Source organism: Panulirus ornatus, chromosome 3 (assembly GCF_036320965.1).
Source record: "Panulirus ornatus isolate Po-2019 chromosome 3, ASM3632096v1, whole genome shotgun sequence".
Lineage (NCBI taxonomy): Eukaryota > Metazoa > Arthropoda > Malacostraca > Decapoda > Palinuridae > Panulirus > Panulirus ornatus.
The window spans coordinates 28,367,263-28,385,765 of record NC_092226.1 but is presented as its reverse complement, the minus strand read 5'-3'; the positions used below and the strand labels follow the sequence as shown (position 1 = coordinate 28,385,765).

General features: G+C 41.0%; 2 protein-coding genes across 4 annotated transcripts in view; one reads left to right on the top strand and one right to left on the bottom strand.

Moving 5' to 3' along the window:
- Nucleotides 1–18,503, bottom strand: part of LOC139761649 (succinate-semialdehyde dehydrogenase, mitochondrial-like) — a 228,420-nt gene that overhangs the window by 142,275 nt on the left and 67,642 nt on the right. The window lies entirely within an intron of this gene.
- LOC139761637 (asparagine synthetase domain-containing protein 1) overlaps nucleotides 1–18,503 on the top strand; it is a 40,150-nt gene that overhangs the window by 15,251 nt on the left and 6,396 nt on the right. For all 3 annotated transcript variants that reach the window (XM_071685932.1, XM_071685941.1, XM_071685923.1), the window contains 2 exons: nucleotides 4,151–4,315; nucleotides 12,527–12,708. In XM_071685932.1, coding sequence (XP_071542033.1) covers nucleotides 4,151–4,315; nucleotides 12,527–12,708 — 347 coding nt within the window. The remainder of the gene's footprint in view (nucleotides 1–4,150; nucleotides 4,316–12,526; nucleotides 12,709–18,503) is intronic.

The following is an 18,503-nucleotide window of genomic DNA, read 5'->3' as shown; positions in this document are numbered from 1 at the left end:
AATCTCTCTTCAGTCACTCTCTCCATGTGACCAAACCATTTTAATACACCCTCTTCTGCTCTTTCAACCACACACTTTTTATTACCACACATTTCTCTTACCCTTTCATTACTTACTTGATCAAACCACCTCACACCGCATATTGTCCTCAAACATTTTATTTCCAACACATCCACCCTCCTCCACACAACCCTATCCATAGCCCATGCCTCACAACCATATAACATTGTTGGAACTACTATTCCTTCAAACATACCCATTTTAGCTCTCCGAGATAATGTACTCACCTTCCACACATTCTTCAACGTACCCAGAACCTTTGCCCCCTCCTCCACCCTGTGACTCACTTCTGCTTCCATGGTTCCATCCACTGCTAAATCCACTCCCAGATAGCTAAAATACTTCACTTCCTCCAGTTTTTCTCCATTCAAATCTACCTCCCAGTTGCTTGTCCGTTAATCCTACTGTACCTAATAACCTTGCTCTTATTCACATTTACTCTCAGCTTTCTTTTTTTACACACTTTACCAAACTCAGTCACCAGCTTCAGCAGTTTCTCATCCAAATCAGCCACCAGCACTGTATCATCAGCAAACAAGAACTGACTCACTTTCCAAGCTTTTTCATCCACAGCAGACTGCATACTTGCCCCCTCTCTCCAAAACTCTTGCATTCACCTCACTCACAACCCCATCCATAAACAAAATAAACAACCATGGAGACATCACGCACCCCTGCCGCAAACCGACATTCACTGAGAACCAATCACTTTCCTCTCTTCCTACTTGTACACATGCTTTACATCCTTGATAAAAGCTTTTCACTGCTTCTAACAACTTGCCTCCCACACCATATATTCTTAATACCGTCCACAGAGCATCTCTATCAACTCTATCATATGCCTTCTCCAGATCCATAAATGCTACATACAAATTCATTTGCTTTTCTAAATATATATATTATTTTTTTCTTTTCATGTTTGATTGACATTTCCCATATCAGTAAGGTAGCACCAGGAGTAGACAATGAAAGGCCACATGTGCTCACATCCATTCTCAAACTGTCATGTCCATGCCCCAAAACCACATTCTCCTATCCAAAGCTAAGTCCCTTAGACCTTTCCCTCAGCTGCTTCACATGCTTTCTTTCAGTCCATTATATAGCAAATTATTCCAGTTCACTATATCCCATGTTTGCCTTTCACCCTCCTGCATGTTTAGGCCCCAGTCACTCCAACTTTCCATCTCCAATATTAATGCCCCTTCTTCTTGTCTCCACTTCTGACATGTATCCTCTCTGTCAACCTCTCCTCACTCATTCTTTCCGTATATCCAAATAATTTCAGCACACCCTTCATCCCTCTCAGTCACACTCTTTTTACTACTGAACCTCTCTCTTACCCTTTCATTACTTATTCGACCTGAACAACCTCACACTACATATTGTCCTCAAGCATTTCATTTCCAACACTTCCACCCTCCTTTGAACATCCTCATCTGTCGCCTATGCCTCACATCCATACAACATTCAAACACACCCATTTTTGTTATCCTAGATAATGACCTCTCTCCACACATTTTACAATGCCCTCAGAATGTTTACCCCCCCATCACCCACCTTATGACTCACTTCTGCTTCCATGGTTCCATTTGCCAACATGTCTTCTAGGTATCTAAATCACTTCACTTCCTTAAAAATTTCTCAATTCAATCTTGCATCCAACCTAACCTGTCCCTCTACCCTGTTAAACATAATAACCTTGCTTTTATTGACATTTACTATCATCTTCATCCTTTCACTTACTCTTCAAACTCAAGTCACCAACTTCTGAGTTTCTCACATGAATTTTCCACTTGTGCTGTGTCATGAGGAAACAATAGCTGACTCACCTTCCAGGCCCCCCCTCAGTATCCCTATGAATATGGTCTGTGAGGTTCCGGAAAAGATAACTAGAAGGCAAGTGTGACTTTCTACTGAGAGAAATTGCCTAAGTGAGAGGCAAATGGTATTAAGGAAAGGTTAGGTTAGGTTAGGTTAGGTACAATATACCTCTGTTTTTGAGAAAAGGAAAGACTGGGTGGATTGTTTGTTTTTAGACTGCCAGAAAGTAGTGCATGGAAGTTGATTAAGAAGCTGGATCACCAGGGAGGAAAATGGGGGAGACTTTTCTGATAAATAGAAGATTATCTTACAGAAGGGAAACAAACAACACGTCAGAGGAGCTGTATCCAATTTAGTAGCACTTACTAACAGAATGCTGCAGGGTTCTGTTACTCTTCTTTTATCTGTGTGAAAGACTTTCCAGAAATATGGACTCCTACAGGAATATTTTTTAAGGTGATGTGAAGACCATGAAAGAAGTGAAAAGTGAGCAGGATTGCATCAACTTACAAGGGGACCTTTATGGACTCCAAAGTTGTTTTGATACATGGCTGATGAAATTCAACCCGAGTAAATGTGAAAAAATGAGGCTGAGTGAAAGGTCTCCATATGATTATCTAGCAGGGAATAAGCTTCAGGATTCTGTGTGAGAATGGCCTGGGGGTTGGCATCATCCCTAACCTGTTGCCATAGTCTCATGTTAGGAGAACAGAAAAGAAGACTAATTGTCTGCTGGCAAATTTTAGATTAGCCCTCAAGTGTATGGATAAGAAGATATTTACCAAGATGTTCATATCCTGTTAGATCAAAACTAGGGTAAGCTTCTCAGATTTATTTATTGCACCTAAAGGAAGACAAAAATAATTAATAAAGAAGGTCCAGAAGAGGGTAAAGATGGTACCAGTTTTAGAAATATGAGTTGTGGGAAAGGCTGGGTGGATTGTTTGTATTTGGATTGCCAGAAAACATTTGACATAAACATCATGGAAGGCTGATTAATGAGTTGGATCACCAGGGAGGAATAATGAGGAAGCTTTTTTTGATGGATAAAAGATTATCTAAATAGAAGGCGACAAAGGACACGTCAGATGGGAGTTCTCAAAATGGGTCAAGATGACCAACAGAATACCACAGGGTTTTGTTCTGAGACCGTTACTGAACTCTTCTAAATCTAAGTCAGTGACTTGCCTGACATTATGGACTCCTACCTGAATATGTTTGCAGATGATGAGGAGGTCATAAGGGAAATGAAAAGTGTGGAGGATTGCATTATCTTATTGGAAATCCTTAACAGACTTCAAAGTTAGGCAAGAGTTATTGTAAAGTATTGAGAGTGGGTCACATTCAAAGAAGGCTTCAATATGATTATCATCTAGCAGTGAATACGATGCAGGAATCTTTCTGTGAGAAAGATCTGGGAGTCAACATGGTCCCTAACCTGTTGCTAGAGTCTTGCCTTCAGAGAATAGTTAAGGAGACCAACTGTCTTCTAGCAAATACTAGAATAACATTTAAGTTCAAGGATAAATATTTATTCAGCAGTCTGTTCTCTCTCATGTTTGGTCACTACCCCCAAAAATGCACAAAGAACTAAGAGCAAAATTCCAGAGGAGAGTAACAAGCTGGTGTCAGAATTAAGCGAGCCAAGTTACAGAGAAAGGCTAGAGGTTTTTAATTTGCCCACCTTGGAAGAAAGAGGGAGAGGTAACCTGAATAGTTCTTTTGAGCAATGTAGGGATAGAACAACCAAAGGATATAACTTGAACTCAAGCAAGAAACTTGTTTTTAAAAAAGATGTGAGAATGTACTTTTATGGTAGTGCACTGTATGAGAGTGGTGGATGAATAAGATAACTGTAGGTTTGGTTAATGTAGAGAGCACACAGATTTAAAAAGTTATATGATAAAGAATGTTCAAGAGATAGGTCCCAGTGTGTGCAGAACTCCCTTCCCATACAGTACAAATAAGTATTACATGCACAAAACAATCTTGAAAAAAGTTGAATAGCTTGGGACATGGGCCTTTCTGAAATATGGAATTAACCATACAAGGAGACTGAATGACCAATTGGAAATGATGTCTATGGTTTATGTTTAATGGCAAAACCTAAAAAATTCAAATGAATTAGTCTCAGAATTGAAAGAGTACCTTTTTATTTTTGCTTGTGGGTAACCTACTTCATCTGTAGTGTTTAAAGTTGTTTAAATTCTCCCAAATTTTATTAGTGCATTATTTGATAATGACATTGCTTTGTACCCCCTTCTTTCAGATAAATGTAACTGCAGACGAACTAGCAAAGGAGAGGGAGTCAGTAATCTGCCACTTGGTTGCTCCATTAACATCAGTACTAGATGATAGCATTGGATGTGCACTCTGGTTCGGTGGACGTGGTCGGGGCATTGTTATGGGAGTGCCTTACATATCACCAGCTCGGGTAAGTATTAGCATGTAAGAATATTCTTCATAAGGAGATATTTAGTACAAGAAATTTTTTTTATGTGTGTGTAATACCAACATATTACGTATCTGTAAAAAGCTATTTCATGAAAATTTGTGACAATGTTTGTGCTTTAAAACTGTAAAGGCATGTGCTGTGACATTGTGATGAAAGTACTTCTAGATATCATTTCATTCTTGTTTAAGGGAGCTGGTGAACATAATGAAGAAACACAGACTGGGAAAGAGGATTTAGAAAGCATTGAAATTGCTAGAAATTTCATCAAACTACTAGGATCTTGAGCTATATATGGCACATGGTCCTGATGAGATTTCTCCAAATTGGTGAAAGGAATGTGTGGAAGCACTTGATATGCTACTTGAATTATGGTTAAAAAATATCAATGGAAATGGCTGCAGAGGCAAGGGAGTGATAAGAGTATAAATGTCATGCTTGTCTTTAAGGAGTTCAGGAATTTTTGGTAAATTACAGACTAGTCTGACTGAAAAGTGTGGTTTACAGATTACAGGAAGGGATACATGGGTGATTATCAACTTTGAATTCAGGAACCCATGCTCAAGATTATGGATACCATCTTACCACAAGTATGATGTGCAGTTTTGAGTATCTGCATAATTTTTTCCACCTGTTTGGTAAATATTGTGTTATCTGGGGACTCTTTTTTTTTTTTTTTTCATTTTCGTAGTCAAGCAGCCAGGCTACTAACCCTCTCAAAATGCCTGTCTGTATCCTATAGAAAATACTATATGCTGTATTTATATGATATATATTATTATGCAGTAAATACAAGGAAAGCATTATGAAATACTGAAGAGAAAAATAAGTGGGTATCCACCTCTCAGATAACACCCAGAAATATACTGAAATATACAAGAGTAGCCACCTATGAGCCATCAGAATTATCAAATCTGTGTTTGAATGAGCCAGCTGAAAAGTGTTTGATAAGAATACAGAAAAAATGATTGCCATTCAAAAAGAAAAAAAAAAAAATTATCCAACTTTTCTCGCTAGATGAATCTTATGACCAAAGGAGTACAGTTTGAATACCAAAATAGTCAAGTACAGTGAAAAATTATTTCTTTCTCAAGAAAAAGAGATACATAAGAAAAACAAAACAATGAAGAAAGGAGTGATATAGTCCTCAACATATTAACATAAGAATGATTAAAAAATGAAGAAACGAGTGATATAGTCCTCAGTTTACTTAAGGAAAAATATAAGAAACTTGTGAAAATATATTTGTAAGATATATCTTACTAACTTACTAATTTTAGGAAAAATAAAGTCGTTTTGGAAGGAGGTAGATAAAGTGTGTAAGATAAGAGAACAAATAGGAACATCAGTGAAGGGGGCTAATGCCAGGTAATAACAAGTAGTGGTGAATTAAGGGGATAGAGTGAGTATTTTGAAGGTTTATTGAATGTGTTTGATGATAGAGTGGCAGATGTGGGGTGTTTTGGTCGAGGTGGTGTGCAAAGTGAGAGGGTAAGGGAGAATGGTTTGGTGAATAGAGAAGAGATTGTGAAAGCTTTGCAGAAGATGAAAGCTGGTAAACCAGTAGGTTTGGATGGTATTGCAGTGGAATTTATTAGAAAAGGTGGTGACTGTGTTGTTGACTGGTTGGTAAGGATATTCAGTGTATGTATTGTTCATGATGAAGTGCCTGAGGAATGGCGGAATGCATGCATAGTACCATTGTACAAAGGTGTCGTAGAAGGTGACTAAAGGGGACGGAAGCGGTGGGCTAGAAACCCTCCCCTCCTTGTATTTTAACTTTCTAAAAGGGGAAACAGAAGAAGGAGTGATGCGGGGAATGCTCATCCTGCTTGAAGGCTCAGATTGGGGTGTCTAAATGTGTGTGGAGGTAACCAAGATGAGAAAAAGGAGAGATAGGAAGTATGTTTGAGGAAAGGAACCTGGATGTTTTGGCTTTGAGTGAAATGAAGCTTAAGGATAAATGAGAAGAGTGGTTTGGGAATGTTTTGGGAGTAAAGTCAGGGGTTGGTGAGAGGACAAGAGCAAGGGAAGGAGTAGCACTATTCCTGAAACAGGAGTGGTGGGAGTATGTGATGGAGTGTATGAAAGTAAACTCTAGATTGATGTGAGTAAAACTGAAAGTGGATGGAGAGAGATGGGTGATTATTGGTGCATATGCACCTGGACATGAGAAGAAAGACAACCTGGGCATGAGAAGAAAGACAATGTGAGGCAAGTGATTTAGGAGCAACTGAGTGAATGTGTTAGCAGTTTTGATGTGCGAGACTGGGTTATAGTGATGGATGATTTGAATGCAAAGGTGAGTAATGTGGCAGTTGAGGGAATAATTGGTGTACATGGGGTGTTCAGTGTTGTAAATGGAAATGGTGAAGAGCTTGTAGATATGTGTTGAAAAAGGACTGGTGATTGGGAATACCTGGTTTAAAAAGAGAGATGTACATAAATATACGTATGTAAGTAGGAGAGATGGCCAGAGAGCATTATTGGATTACGTGTTAATTTATAGACTTGTGAAAGAGAGACTTTTGGATGTTGATGGGCTGAGAGGGGCAAGTGGAGGGATGTCTGATCATTATCTTGTGGAGGTGAAGGTAGAGATTTTCAGAAAAGAAGAGAGAATGTTGGGGCGAAGATAGTGGTGAGAGTAAGTGAGCTTGGGAAGGAGACTTGTGGGAGGAAGAACCAGGAGAGACTGAGTGCAGAATGGAAAAAGGTGAGAGCAAATGATGTAAGGGGAGTGGGGGAGGAATGGGATGTATTCAGGGAAGCAGTGATGGCTTGCGCAAAAGATGTTTGTGGCATGAGAAGCGTGGGAGGTGGGCAGATTAGAAAGGGTGGTGAGTGGTGGGATGAAGAAGTAAGATTATTAGTGAAAAAGAAGAGAGAGGCATTTGGACATTTTTTTCCGGGAAATAGTGCAAATGACTGGAGATGTATAAAAGAAAGAGGCAGGAGTGAGAGTTGGGGTGAGAGAGTATCATTAGATTTTAGGGAGAATGAAAAGATGTTTTGGAAGGAGGTAAATAAAGTGTGTAAGATAGAACAAATGGGAACATCGGAAGAGGGCTAATGGGGAGGTGATAACAAGTAGTGGTGATGTGAGGAGATGGAGTGAATATTTTGAAGGTTTGTTGAATGTGTTACATGATAGAGAGGCAGATATAGGGTGTTTTGGTCGAGGTGATGTGAGAAGTGAGAGGGTTAGGGAGAATGATTTGGTAAACAGAGAAGAGGTAGTGAAAGCTTTGCAAAAGATGAAAGCCATCAAGGCGGCGAGTTTGGTTGGTATTGCAGTGGAATTTATTAAAAAAGGGGGTGACTGTGTTGTTGACTGGTTGGGAAGGATATTTATTGTATATATGGCTCATGGTAAAGTGCCTGAGGATTGGCGGAATGCATGCAAAGTGCCATTGTACAAAGGCAAAAGGGATAAAGGCAAGTGTTCAAATTACAGAGGTATAAGTTTGTTGAGTATTCCTGGGAAATTATATGGGAGGGTATTGATTGAGAGGGTGAAGTCATGTACAGAGCATCAGATTGGGGAAGAGCAGTGTGGTTTCAGAAGTGGTAGAGGGTGTGTGGATCAGGTGTTTGCTTTGAAGAATGTATGTGAGAAATACGTAGAAAAACAAACTGATTTGTATGTAGCATTTATGGATCTGGAGATGGCATACATTAGAGTTGGTAGAGATGCTCTGTAGAAGGAGTTAAGAATATAGGTTGTGGCAGGCAAGTTGCTGGAAGCAGTGAAAAGTTTTTATCAAGGATGTAAGGCATGTGTATGAGTAGGAAGAGAGGAAAGTGATTGGTTCTCAGTGAATGTTGGTTTGCGGCAGGGGTGTGTGATGTCTCCATGGTTGATTAATTTGATTAACTGCAAGAGTTTAGGACAGAGGGGCAAGTATGCAGTCTGTTGTGGATGAGAGGGCTTGGGAAGAGTGTCAGTTGTTGTTTGCTAATGATACAGTGCTGTTGGCTGATTCGGGTGAGAAACTGCAGAAGCTGGTGACTGAGTTTGGTAAAGTGTGTGAAAGAAGAAAGCTGAGAGTAAATGTGAATAAGAGCAAGGTTATTAGGTACAGTAGGGTTGAGGGACAAGTCAATTGGGAGGTAAGTTTGAATGGAGAAAAAGTGGAGGAAGTGAAGTGTTTTACATATCTGGGAGTGGATGGAACCATGGAAGCGGAAGAGAGTCACAGGTTGGGGGGGGGGTCGAAAGTTCTGGGAGCGTTGAAAAATGTGTGGAAGTCGAGAAATATCTCTGAAAGCAAAAATGGGTATGTTTGAAGGAATAGTGGTTCCAACAATGTTATATGGTTGCGAGGTGTGGGCTTTAGATAGAGTTGTGCAGAGGAGGGTGGATGTGCTGGAAATGAGATGTTTGAGGACAATATGTGGTGTGAGGTGGTTTGATCAAGTAAGTAATGAAAAGGTAAGAGAGATGTGTGGTAGCAAAAAGAGTGTGGTTGAGAGAGCAGAAGAGGGTGTTTTGAAATGGTTTGGTCACATGGAGAGAATGAGTGAGGAAAGATTGACAAAGAGGATATATGTGTCATAGGTGGAGGGAACGAGGAGAAGTGGGAGACCAAATTGGAGGTGGAAAGATGGAGTGAAAAAGATTCTGAGTGATCGGGGCCTGAACATACAGGAGGGTGAAAGGCATGCAAGGAATAGAGTGAATTGGAACAATATGGTATACCGGGGTCGACATGCTGTCAATGGATTGAACCAGGGCATGTGAAGCATCTGGGGTAAACCACGGAAAGTTTTGTGGGGCCTGGATGCGGAAAGGGAGCTGTGGTTTCGGTGCATTATACTTTTTTTTTTTTTTTTTTTTTTTTTTTTTTTTTTTTATACTTTGTCGCTGTCTCCCGCGTTTGCGAGGTAGCGCAAGGAAACAGACGAAAGAAATGGCCCCCCCCCCCCATACACATGTACATACACACGTCCACACACGCAAATATACATACCTACACAGCTTTCCATGGTTTACCCCAGACGCTTCACATGCCTTGCTTCAATCCACTGACAGCACGTCAACCCCTGTATACCACATGACTCCACTTCACTCTATTTCTTGCCCTCCTTTCACCCTCCTGCATGTTCAGGCCCCGATCACACAAAATCTTTTTCACTCCATCTTTCCACCTCCAATTTGGTCTCCCTCTTCTCCTCGTTCCCTCCACCTCCGACACATATATCCTCTTGGTCAATCTCTCCTCACTCATTCTCTCCATGTGCCCAAACCATTTCAAAACACCCTCTTCTGCTCTCTCAACCACGCTCTTTTTATTTCCACACATCTCTCTTACCCTTACGTTACTTACTCGATCAAACCACCTCACACCACACATTGTCCTCAAACATCTCATTTCCAGCACATCCATCCTCCTGCGCACATCTCTATCCATAGCCCACGCCTCGCAACCATACAACATTGTTGGAACCACTATTCCCTCAAACATACCCATTTTTGCTTTCCGAGATAGTGTTCTCGACTTCCACACATTTTTCAAGGCTCCCAAAATTTTCGCCCCCTCCCCCACCCTATGATCCACTTCCACTTCCATGGTTCCATCCGCTGACAGATCCACTCCCAGATATCTAAAACACTTCACTTCCTCCAGTTTTTCTCCATTCAAACTCACCTCCCAATTGACTTGACCCTCACCCCTACTGTACCTAATAACCTTGCTCTTATTCACATTTACTCTCAACTTTCTTCTTCCACACACTTTACCAAACTCAGTCACCAGCTTCTGCAGTTTCTCACATGAATCAGCCACCAGCGCTGTATCATCAGCGAACAACAACTGACTCACTTCCCAAGCTCTCTCATCCCCAACAGACTTCATACTTGCCCCTCTTTCCACGACTCTTGCATTTACCTCCCTTACAACCCCATCCATAAACAAATTAAACAACCATGGAGACATCACACACCCCTGCCGCAAACCTACATTCACTGAGAACCAATCACTTTCCTCTCTTCCTACACGTACACATGCCTTACATCCTCGATAAAAACTTTTCACTGCTTCTAACAACTTGCCTCCCACACCGTATATTCTTAATACCTTCCACAGAGCATCTCTATCAACTCTATCATATGCCTTCTCCAGATCCATAAATGCTACATACAAATCCATTTGCTTTTCTAAGTATTTCTCACATACATTCTTCAAAGCAAACACCTGATCCACACATCCTCTACCACTTCTGAAACCGCACTGCTCTTCCCCAATCTGATGCTCTGTACATGCCTTCACCCTCTCAATCAATACCCTACCATATAATTTACCAGGAATACTCAACAAACTTATACCTCTGTAATTTGAGCACTCACTCTTATCCCCTTTGCCTTTGTACAATGGCACTATGCACGCATTCCGCCAATCCTCAGGCACCTCACCATGAGTCATACATACATTAAATAACCTTACCAACCAGTCAACAATACAGTCACCCCCTTTCTTAATAAATTCCACTGCAATACCATCCAAACCTGCTGCCTTGCCGGCTTTCATCTTCCGCAAAGCTTTTACTACCTCTTCTCTGTTTACCAAATCATTTTCCCTAACCCTCTCACTTTGCACACCACCTCGACCAAAACACCCTATATCTGCCACTCTGTCATCAGACACATTCAACAAACCTTCAAAATACTCATTCCATCTCCTTCTCACATCACCGCTACTTGTTATCACCTCCCCATTTACGCCCTTCACTGAAGTTCCCATTTGCTCCCTTGTCTTACGCACCCTATTTACCTCCTTCCAGAACATCTTTTTATTTTCCCTAAAATTTACTGATAGTCTCTCACCCCAACTCTCATTTGCCCTTTTTTTCACCTCTTGCACCTTTCTCTTGACCTCCTGTCTCTTTCTTTTATACTTCTCCCACTCAATTGCATTTTTTCCCTGCAAAAATCGTCCAAATGCCTCTCTCTTCTCTTTCACTAATACTCTTACTTCTTCATCCCACCACTCACTACCCTTTCTAAACAGCCCACCTCCCACTCTTCTCATGCCACAAGCATCTTTTGCGCAATCCATCACTGATTCCCTAAATACATCCCATTCCTCCCCCACTCCCCTTACTTCCATTGTTCTCACCTTTTTCCATTCTGTACACAGTCTCTCCTGGTACTTCCCCACACAGGTCTCCTTCCCAAGCTCACTTACTCTCACCACCTTCTTCACCCCAACATTCACTCCTCTTTTCTGAAAACCCATACTAATCTTCACCTTAGCCTCCACAAGATAATGATCAGACATCCCTCCAGTTGCACCTCTCAGCACATTAACATCCAAAAGTCTCTCTTTCGCACGCCTGTCAATTAACACGTAATCCAATAACGCTCTCTGGCCATCTCTCCTACTTACATAAGTATACTTATGTATATCTCGCTTTTTAAACCAGGTATTCCCAATCATCAGTCCTTTTTCAGCACATAAATCTACAAGCTCTTCACCATTTCCATTTACAACACTGAACACCCCATGCATACCAATGCATTATACATGAATCATATTTGATATGTTCAGCTTCCATGCTACTGTGTTTAAAGATATTGTCTAGTTGCAGTGATGCATGAGCCCCTATATTTTCTATTTCCATGGGAATCTACATTTTTCTCAGTCTATTTCTTTGTAATTGAAATCCCCTTTATCTGGACTGTATAATGCCCCACCCACAGTAGTTCCTGCTCTTCTTTTACTGACACACATGTTCTTCCTATTTACTTTTTTGTGTATGGTACAATATACCATATTTCATATTCTAAATGATGTTTTTTTGTGTGTTTGATGCAGTATTACTGAAAAATAAGCCCATAAATATGCTAACCAAGATACATTTTCTTATTTTATTATATAGACAAAATCTAAACACAGACTCTCTGGAAAACTCATTTAACCATATTAGATCCCGTCCCAGTTGATCCAAATAACTAGAATTTCAATATACACTTTTCCATGGCAAAAGTGAAATAGGGGTACTTTTGGAAGTGTTAAGAATGCATCCATTTTTTTCAAGATACTGTTTGTTCCACTTTGCTATACTTTAATATACATGTATTCTTCCAGGGATGCATCCACCATGCAAAGCATTGGAAAGATGTACCTAAGGGTATGCAATAATATGCTTTATGAATAAATAATTACCATCTATATATTACCACATTTGTAGGTTCTCTTGTGTGGTATGGGTGCAGATGAACAGCTTGGAGGATATTCTCGCCACCGTAGATGCTTTGCGGAAGGTGGATGGTCATCCCTCTTAAATGAAATTAACATGGAGATTTCCCGAATCCATACTAGAAATCTGGGTCGGGATAATCGGATCTTAGCTGATCATGGACGTGCGCCAAGGTGGATACTGACTTTTTTCTCATTGGACATGATTTTATCTTAGTCATACAAAAATTTAATTTTTTTCTCTGATAACTAATGCAGTATATAATTCATGCAATTCATCATGTACTCAGTCATTGTTACCAACATTTTCAGCAAACAGGCTTTTTCTTATAGCATGGGAATAAGAGAAAAAGAATGCTTCCCATGTATCTCATGTGTCATAGAAGGCTACTAAAACACAGGGGAGGGGTGATGGAATCCTCCCTTCTATTTTTAAGGACTCCACCTTACATTACGGTTGTTATATTTGGCCCTTAGTAGCCAAAATATAGTTGTGATACCAGTTTTTATAATTAAGAATATTATTTATTATTATGCTTAATCGCTGTTTCTCACATCTGCGAGGTAGCGCACATATACATACATACACATTTCACCATATACATAGATATACATACATACACATATACATATACACACATATACATGTTCATACTTCCTGCTTTCATCCATTTGCGTCGCCACCCCCGCCATGCAGGAAACAGCATTTCCCCCCCTCCAGCAAGGTAGCAGGAAACATTCATTCACACTTAGTCTCTAGCTGTTATGTGTAATGCACTGAAACCACAGCTCCTTTCCACATCCAGGCCCCGCAGACCTTTCCATGGTTAACCCCAGACACTTCACATGCCCTGGTTGGATCCATTGGCAGCACATCAACCCTGGTATACCACATTGTTCCAATTCACTCTATTTCTTGCACACCTTCCACCCTCCTATATCTTCAGGCCCCGATCACTGAAAATCTTTTTCACTGCATCCTTCCACCTCCAATATGGTCTCCCGCTTCTCCTTCTTCCCTCCACCTCTGACACATATATCTTCTTTGTCAATCTTTCGTCACTCATTCTCTCTATGTGTCCAAACCATTTCAATACACCCTCTTCTGCTCTCTCAACCACCTCTTTTTATTTCCAAACATCTCTTTTACCCTTTTATTACTTACTTGATTAAACCACCTCACACCACATATTGTCCTCAAACATTTCATTTTCAACACATCCACCCTCCTCTGCACAACCCTATCTATGGCCTTTGCCTTGCAACCATATAACATTGTTCGAACCGCATTTTCTTCAAACATACCCATTTTTGCTCTCCAAGATAATGTTCTTGACTCACACAGATTCTTCATCACTCCCAGAAACCTTCGCCCCCTACCCCAGCCTGTGACTCACTTCTTCCTCCATGGTTCCATCCGCTGCTAAGTCCATCTCAGATATCTAAAACATTTTGCTTCCTTCGGTGTTTCTCCTTTCAAACTTACCTCCCAATTAACTTGCCCCTCAACCCTACTGAACCTAATAACCTTGCTCTTAATCATGTTTACTCTTAACTTTTTCCTTTCACCCACTTTTCCAAACACAGTCTTCAACCTCTGCAGTTTTTCACCTGAATCAGCCACCAGTGCTGTATCATCATCAAATAACAACTGACTCACTTTCCAAGTCCTCTCGTCCACAACAGACTGCATACTTACCCCTCTCCAAAACTATTGCCTTCACTTCCCTAACAACCCCATCCATAAACAAATTAACAACCATGGAGACATCACGCACCCCTGCCGCAAACCAACATTCACTGGAAATCGGTCACTTTCCTCTCTTCCTACTTGTACACATGCCTTACATCCTTGGTAAAAACTTTTCACTGCTTCTGTCAACTTACCTCCCACAATATATAATCTTAAAGCCTTCCACAAAGCATCTCTGTCAACCCTATCATATGCCTTCTCCAGATCCATAAATGCTACATACAAATCCATCTGTTTTTCTAAGTATTCTTCATACATTCATTCTTCAAAGCAAACACCTGATCCACACATCCTCTATCACTTCTGAAACCATAATGCTCTTCCCCAATTTGATGCTCTGTACATGCTTTTACCCTCTCAATCAATACCCTCCCATATAATTTCCGAGGAATACTCAACAAACTTATGCCTCTGTAATTTGGACGCTCATTTTTATCCCCTTTGCCTTTGTACAATAGGACTATGCATGCATTCTGCCACTCCTCAGGCACTTCAACATGATCCATACATACAATGAATATCTTTACCAACCAATCAACAACAATGATGGTGCAGTGTGGTTTCAGAAGTGGTAGAGGATGTGTGGATCAGGTGTTTGCTTTGAAGAATGTGTGTGAGAAATTCTTAGAAAAACATGGATTTGTATGTAGCATTCATGGATCTGGAGAAGGCATATGATAGGGTTGATAGAAATGTTTTTTTTAAGGTCTTAAGAATATATGGTGTTGTAGGTAAGCTGCAAGAAGCGGAGAGAAATTTTTACCATGGATGTAAGGCATGTGTACAAGTAGGAAGAGAGGAGAGTTACTGGTTCCCAGCGAAGATCAATCTGTGGAACGGGTATGTGATGTCCCCATGGTTGTTTATTTATGGATGGGGTGGTTCGGGAGGTAAATGCAAGAGTTTTGGAGAGGGGTGATTATGCAGTCAGTTGGGAATGAGAGAGCCTGTATAGTGAGTCAGTTGTTTTTTTGCCAGTGATGCAACTCTGGTGGCTAATTCAAATGGGAAACTGCAGAAATTGGTGACTGAGTTTGGAAAAGTGTGTGAAAGGAGAAAGTTGAGAGTAAATATGAATAAGAGCAAAGTTAATAGGTTCAGCAGGGTTGAGGGACAGGTTAATTGGGATGTAAGTTTGAATGGAGAAAAATTGGAGGAAGTGAAGTGTTTTATATATCTGGGAGTGTACTTAGCAGCAAGTGGAACCATGGAAACAGAAGTGAGTCACAGGATGGGGAAGGGGGTAAAGGTTATAGGAGCGATGAAGAATGTGTGTAAGGAGAGACTGTTATCTCGTAGAGCAAAAATGGGTATGTTTGAAGGAATAGTAGTTCCAACAATATTATATGGTTGCGAGGCATGGGCTGTAGATATGGTTGTATGGAGGAGGGTGGATGTGTTGGAAATGAAATGTTTAAGGACAACATGTGGTGTGAGTTGGTTTGATTAAGTAATGAAAGGGTAAGAGAGCTGTGTAAGAATAAAAAGTGTGCAGTTGAGAGAGCAGAAGAGGGTGTTGAAATGGTTTGGACATATGGAGAGAATGAGTAAGGAAAGATTGACATTGAGGATATTTGTGTCAGAGGTGGAGGGAACCTTGAGACCAAATTGTAGGTGGAAGGATGGAGTGAAAAAGATTTTGAGCGATCGGGGCCTGAACATACAGGAGAGGCATGTGATGTGGTACATCGGGTTGACCTGCTGTCAGTGGACTGAACCACTGTATGTGAAACATCTGGGGTAAACCATGGAAAGGTCTGTGGGGCCTGGATGTGAATAGGGAGCTGTGGTTTTGGTGTATATACACAAGACAGCTAGAGACTGAGTGTGAATGAATGTGGCCTTTTTTTGTCTGTTTTCTTGGTGCTGCCTCGCTGAAGCAGTGGGTAGTGATGCTGTTTCCTGTGGAGCAGGGTAGTGCCAGGAATGAATGAAGGCAAGTAAGTATGAATATGTACAAGTGCACATATATGTGTTTTTGGGTGATAATGTATAATAATGATAATAATAATATATATATATATATAGGGTGGGGGAGGGGGCGAAAATTCTGGGAGCCTTGAAGAATGTGTGGAAGTCGAGAACATTATCTCGGAAAGCAAAAATAGGTATGTTTGAAGGAATAGTGGTTCCAAAAATGTTGTATGGTTGCGAGGCGTGGACTATGGATAGAGTTGTGCGCAGGAGGATGGATGTGCTGGAAATGAGATGTTTGAGGACAATGTGTGGTGTGAGGTGGTTTGATCGAGTAAGTAACGTAAGGGTAAGAGAGATGTGTGGAAATAAAAAGAGCGTGGTTGAGAGAGCAGAAGTGGGTGTTTTGAAATGGTTTGGTCACATGGAGAGAATGAGTGAGGAAAGATTGACCAAGAGGATATATGTGTCGGAGGTGGAGGGAACGAGGAGAAGAGGGAGACCAAATTGGAGGTGGAAAGATGGAGTGAAAAAGATTTTGTGTGATCGGGGCCTGAACATGCAGGAGGGTGAAAGGAGGGCAAGGAATAGAGTGAATTGGAGCGATGTGGTATACCGGGGTTGACGTGGTGTCAGTGGATTGAATCAAGGCATGTGAAGCGTCTGGGGTAAACCATGGAAAGCTGTGTAGGTATGTATATTTGCGTGTGTGGACGTATGTATATACATGTGTATGGGGGTGGGTTGGGCCATTTCTTTCGTCTGTTTCCTTGTGCTACCTCGCAAACGCGGGAGACAGCGACAAAGCAAAAAAAAAAAAAAAAAAAAATATATATATATATATATATATATATATATATATATATATATATATATATATATATATATATTTATATATATATCTTTTTCTTTCTTTCAAACTATTCGCCATTTCCCGCATTAGCAAGGTAGCGTTAAGAACAGAGGACTGGGCCTCTGAGGGAATATCCTCACCTGGCCCCCTTCTCTGTTCCTTCTCTTGGAAAGTTAAAAATATATATATATATTTGCGTGTGTGGACGTGTATGTATATACATGTGTATGGGGGTGGGTTGGGCCTTTTCTTTCGTCTGTTTCCTTGCGCTACCTTGCAAACGCGGGAGACAGCGACAAAGCAAAATAAATAAAATAAATATTTTTTTCTTTTTTTTTTTTGCCGCTATCTCCTATGTTTGCGAGGTAGCGCAAGGAAACAGACGAAAGAAATGGCCCAACCCACCCCCATACACATGTATATACATACGTCCACACACGCAAATATACATACCTACACAGCTTTCCATGGTTTACCCCAGGTGCTTCACATGCCCTGATTCAATCCACTGACAGCACGTCAACCCCGGTATACCACATCGATCCAATTCACTCTATTCCTTGCCCTCCTTTCACCCTCCTGCATGTTCAGGCCCCGATCACACAAAATCTTTTTCACTCCATCTTTCCACCTCCAATTTGGTCTCCCACTTCTCCTCGTTCCCTCCACCTCCGACACATATATCCTCTTGGTCAATCTTTCCTCACTCATTCTCTCCATGTGCCCAAACCATTTCAAAACACCCTCTTCTGCTCTCTCAACCACGCTCTTTTTATTTCCACACATCTCTCTTACCCTTACGTTACTTACTCGATCAAACCACCTCACACCACACATTGTCCTCAAACATCTCATTTCCAGCACATCCATCCTCCTGCGCACAACTCTATCCATAGCCCACGCCACGCAACCATACAACATTGTTGGAACCACTATTCCTTCAAACATACCCTTTTTGCTTTCCGAGATAATGTTCTCGACTTCCACATTCTTCAAGGCTCCCAGGATTTTCGCCCCCTCCCCCACCCTATGATCCACTTCCGCTTCCATGGTTTCATCCGCTGCCAGATCCACTCCCAGATATCTAAAACACTTTACTTCCTCCAGTTTTTCTCCATTCAAACTTACCTCCCAATTGATTTGACCCTCAACCCTACTGTACCTAATAACCTTGCTCTTATTCACATTTACTCTTAACTTTCTTCTTTCACACACTTTACCAAACTCAGTCACCAGCTTCTGCAGTTTCTCACATGAATCAGCCACCAGCGCTGTATCATCAGCGAACAACAACTGACTCACTTCCCAAGCTCTCTCATCCACAACAGACTTCATACTTGCCCCTCTTTCCAAAACTCTTGCATTCACCTCCCTAACAACCCCATCCATAAACAAATTAAACAACCATGGAGACATCACACACCCCTGCCGTAAACCTACATTCACTGA